The 5,009-nt window shown below is 35.9% G+C and overlaps 1 protein-coding gene across 1 annotated transcript; it reads right to left on the minus strand.

The window, feature by feature from the left end:
* Positions 1-1,448: 1,448 nt before the first annotated feature.
* On the minus strand, positions 1,449-1,856 carry LOC127740579 (uncharacterized). The gene has a single exon (XM_052251653.1). It carries the CDS (start codon positions 1,854-1,856, stop codon positions 1,449-1,451), a length of 408 nt encoding a protein of 135 aa, XP_052107613.1.
* Positions 1,857-5,009: the final 3,153 nt, after the last annotated feature.

A 5,009-nucleotide genomic window follows, 5' to 3' on the forward strand; every position in this document is an offset into this window, starting at 1 on the left:
AACCAAAGAAAATTCAACATATTAAAGTGGAGCAACAAACAAACAGACACAAAACAAAATCAAATAAAACAAAACCAAACGCACCAGTTATCAATCTCTTGTCATCTCCGATATAGCCATCAACAACCAAGAGGATCAATGCCAGTCCACTCCTTATAGCTTAAAAACGCCCTTCTTTGAATGACCTCAACACTTGCTTCTTTATTGTTGAAAATTCTGTCATTACATTCCAACCAGATGTTCCAAATCACTGCAAAAAACTTAGTTAGCCACATTTTTTGCTCATCTTTTCGATCAGGCATGCCAGTCCAACTCTCAAGCAGGCCTTTAATGGTTCCTGGGATAGTTGAAACTCTATGAAAACACCTCAACCATGCACATCACACCTACCACGTAAACTCACATAACAGAAACAAATGATGAACAAATTCTATCTCCTTTTTACACAAGACACACATATTATCACTTTGGTGAATAACGCCTAATCTATTCAACCTCTCTTTAGTATTCACACTACCGACTAGAACAAACCATCCAAAAAGCTCAATTCTCGGAGGTACCAACCCTTTTCAGATCAAACTTGTGAAACTATAACTCGTAATCTCTTTCGAAAGAGTCTCCGATTGCAGTACCTGCACAAAAGAGTTAGTAGAAAAAATGCCTTTATTATCAAATTTCTACACAAGATTATCTTCTCTACCAGTTGCTAGTTTCACTGGCCTTAACCTATCATGAAGTTGATGAATAAGGTCTAACTCCCATTGGAACAACTCTCTCATCCAATGAAAATTCCAAATCCACTCTAACCCATCCCAAAACTTACAGTCTCCTATCACATATCCTTGTTGGTTTGAAATAGAGAAGAGTCTTGGAAAACTCGCTTTCAGAGGACCACCTTGAACCCAATTATCCTCCCAAAATAGAGTTCTTCTTTCATTCCCTACTTCCATTGCCAGCCCACTAATAATTTTATCTTTCACATGTTGTTCTTTTATATTCAACTGGCAGATGTCTTTCCACGGACCACCCTTTATCGGTAAAGCCTGATTTGATAGCATTACATTAGGGTTCAAATTGTTACATGAACAAACAATCTTCTTCCACAACGGACATTTCTCCCTAGAAAAATGCCACCACCACTTAAACAGAAGCGCTATGTTCCTGAGCACTGCATCTCCAACCCCTAAACCCCTAGCCTTTTTTGGTGCCTGAACCACTTCCCACTTTACTAGAGGTATACCATAGTTACCATCCTCTTTACACCACATAAACCTTCTCTGTAATGCAATCAACTTATCAGCAACCGCCTTTGGCATCTTGTACAAGCTAAGGTAATAGATCGGTAGGCTATTCAACACTAATTTGATGAGAACTAGCTTACCTGCTTTGTTTAGAACCTTCGCTTTCCATAAGCTGAGCTTTTCTTCCACCTTATCTATGATCGGTTTCTACGTCTTCACTAAAAGTGGATTCGCACCTAAAGAAATTTCGAGGTATCTAACAAGCAATACCGCTTGCTTGCACTCCAGTAAGTCACACACTTGCTCCACCCACTCTTGCTCACAATTAACTGAGATCAGATGCGACTTATCAAAGTTGATACTCAGACCCGACATCATCTCAAAACAACGCAACAATCTCTTATAATTCACAATTGTCTCTATCTCCAGAGGGAAAAACAAGATAGTATCATCCGCGAATTGGAGATGTGACAGTTCAATATGATCTCTCTCAACCAGTAACGGAGCAATGCGGCCATTCCTTACATCTTCTCCCAACATCCTATGCAACACATCAACCACAAGAACAAACAGGAGAGGAGAAAGTGGATCTCCATGTCTTAGACCCTTCTCCATTTTGAACGGCTTGGTTAGTGTTCCATTAACCAGGACTAATATAGTGGTTGTACTATAAGTTAATAAAAGAAAAAAGTACTCATTTTTTTTTACCAAAAATAGGAAGACTCAAATTCACAGGTGAATATGAGAAGATTGTGTCATTTGAATAGATTAATTATTTATTAGGCTCATTCTTATACAAAAAAAAATTTCTCCTTTTAAATTATTTTTTGAATAAATTAATAAAAAATTAATACAAATAATTATTTAAATATAATTGTATTTTAATTTTTTATTTTATTACGTACATGTTGAGGATAATTTGAAATAAAAGATTATGAATTTGTTGTAACTGTTATGTATTTTGTGCTTTGATTGCGTCGTCATCTGAGCATTATGGCGCCTTCATGGAGACCGGGTTCTTCTACAGAATCGGTTTTTTATTTGGAGTTAGCCAACCAGCAGCGGCGATGGACAAGCTTCTTCCTCTTCTATGACAGCGATTTTTCGGGTTTTGAAGGTCAGTCAAAACAGTGAAGATGCTTGAAGACATCGCATCGACAATAATGGAAGAATTCGATCAAGTTTTTCTTAGTACTTTTGTGGTGTAAAAGTCGTCCTGTGTTAAATCGAGGAAATTAGTTTTGTCTGTCCGTGTCAATTTGTTTTATTAGCCCATGACAAAAAAATAATAATAATAAATAAATTTAATTTATCTGATAATTTTTAATAGTAGGTTAATTTTTAAAGAGTGTTGCATTCTCTACTTTACCTGAAGTGCATTAGCTTTAGCGGCTTTTTTATTAGTTTTTTTAGTTGTTAGAATTTTGTTTATTTTTCTTTTGTTTGAAGTCTTTGTATTTTCTTATGTATATCTATGTGATTGTTAATCTGCCTATAAAGAGATGGATATAGAATCATTGGAGTCGTTTTTATTTCGGATAATTCTATAAAGTTTATGAATTAGTATTTAATTTATTTTGTATAACAAATTTTAAAAATATTATTTATTTTTATATTTTTAAATTAAATATTAATTTTTAATTTTTTAATAAAATACGGTAATAATCAATTTTTATTTTTCTCCCTTTTATTAGGACTAGTGTCTAACGAAGAATAATAAAAAAAGGAGTGAAAGATAAATAGGTTCCTGACCTTTTTAAATGTGGACATTTTCGTTCTTCAAGATTTAAAAATACATTTAAATTTCTCACTTTATGAAACGTGTGACAATTATACCCCTCCATCGAGTTAGGATTCAAAACGGCAACAGAACATGCTGACTTGGAAGGGTGGAGTGCCAGGTGTCCGTTTTGGTTGTTGATGTGGATGGGGAACAAATGTTTAATGGACAAATTAGTCCTTGCGGTTCAAAACGATGCTGTTACCATCCCCCACCTTATTTCACCCTTCGTAATCCCCATAACACCCAGAAGTCACTCCAATTATTTCAAAAAATCTTACCAGAAGACAAAGAGCTTCTTTCTCCCTCCAAAAAAGAACGTCTTCATCCAGCTGAAAGTGGTGCTGTGCTTAGTGAACGTTGTGGTTGGCGAAAGGGTCTAGTACAAGCTTCGTCTGGCAAGAATCTGCCGTCTGCTACAGAGGTACGGGTAATAGTCGAGGATACGTACTTTCTTGTTTAAGTCTCTGTGAGAATAAAATGCATGGGATTGGGCTTAGGGGTGATCGCATGTTCTCTTTTGTAGAAAAGACTGAGAAAAAGCTATGAAAATTTTACTGATTTCAAAATTTCAGGTACTTGATATAGTGTTTAATGTCTGATTGATGTATTTGTGCATAATGCATATGGTTGATATATATGTAGTACTTGTTTTTCATCATGGAGGCCATTTTGGTAGAGGACCCAGTGGAACTCTTGAGTATATTGGTGAGAAAGTTGAAAAATTTTTGAAGATGGATTCGGACTTCGTAAATTTTGGAGACTTGGTAACATTGTTCAAGGGTTTAGGCTATGCATCATATAGGACAGTGTATTGGTATGACCCAACAAGCATTGAGATTGAGTCTGGACTACACATCCTGAGAAGGAATGCAAGAATCAATGAAATGCAAGAGAACAAGCTGAGGAATTCAACCACCGACGAGTTTTACATTTATTTCGACCATCCCGTTGATGATCCACAGATAGTGGAAGAAGATGCTGCTGCTAAAAAGGGGCGGAAGAATTTGATGATGCTATTGATGTTGATAACATCATGAGGGAGCTTCAATCATCACCATCCACAGAAGGTGATAGGCATAAAAGTGGGGAGGACAAACTGTATAAACCTCCTCCAACTGTATCTAAAACTATTTCTGATGATGATTATACTAGCTGTGATGATGAAAATGATGGTATGAAGAGAAAAAGAACTCTGAAAAGAAAGGAGAAGGTTATGCCAAAGAGTAAGTCAGTGTCTGTGATGAAGTCCTGACCTCTGAAGGTTGTGAAGTCACTATTCGAGAAGTCCTAACCTCTGAAGGCCGTGTAGTCACTATTCAAAAAGATCGAGTAGCTGTTGTTTATACCAACAAATTTATGAGATGAAGTCCTGACCTCTAAAGGTCGTGTAGTTACTATTCAAGAAGTCCTGACCTCTAAAGATTGTGTAGTCACTATTCGAGAAGATCGAGTAGCTGCTGTTTGCCTGTTTATACTAACAAAGTTATGTGATGAAGTACTAATCTCTAAAGATCGTGTAGTTATTATTCGAGAAGATCGAGTAGCTGCTTTAAAGTGTAATAAAGCAAGTTAGCTATCCGAGAAAATCGGGTAGCTGCTATTTATACCGACAAAGTTATATGATGAAGTCTTGATCTCTGAAGGTCTTGTAGTTACTATTTGAGAAGTTTAGATCAAATAAATAGCTGATGTTTATGTTAAGAAAGTTATGTGATGAAGTATTGAGCTCTGAAGGTCGGGTAATCGCTATTCGAAAAGATCGAGTAGTTGCTTTAAAGTGAAATAAAGCAAGTTTAATCTTAAGGGATATAGTCAAAGATTTCACTGGAGTATTTTTAGTGCTTGATAAATCCCATTTGTAGGGTTTATCTTGTATTGATTTTGGGGGATTTTATCACCTTTCACTCACATTTACCCAATGAATTAGCATAGTTTTGTATATTCTCCTTTAATTGTGCTTAAGAGTGAAAACATGCTTTTTAGGT

This window comes from Arachis duranensis, chromosome 7 (assembly GCF_000817695.3).
Source record: "Arachis duranensis cultivar V14167 chromosome 7, aradu.V14167.gnm2.J7QH, whole genome shotgun sequence".
Taxonomy (NCBI): Eukaryota; Viridiplantae; Streptophyta; class Magnoliopsida; order Fabales; family Fabaceae; genus Arachis; species Arachis duranensis.

What these genes read in the sequence shown, in the direction of transcription:
- LOC127740579 (XM_052251653.1), bottom strand. Translation starts at nt 1,856, where the DNA reads ATGGAGAAGGGTCTAAGACATGGAGATCCACTTTCTCCTCTCCTGTTT.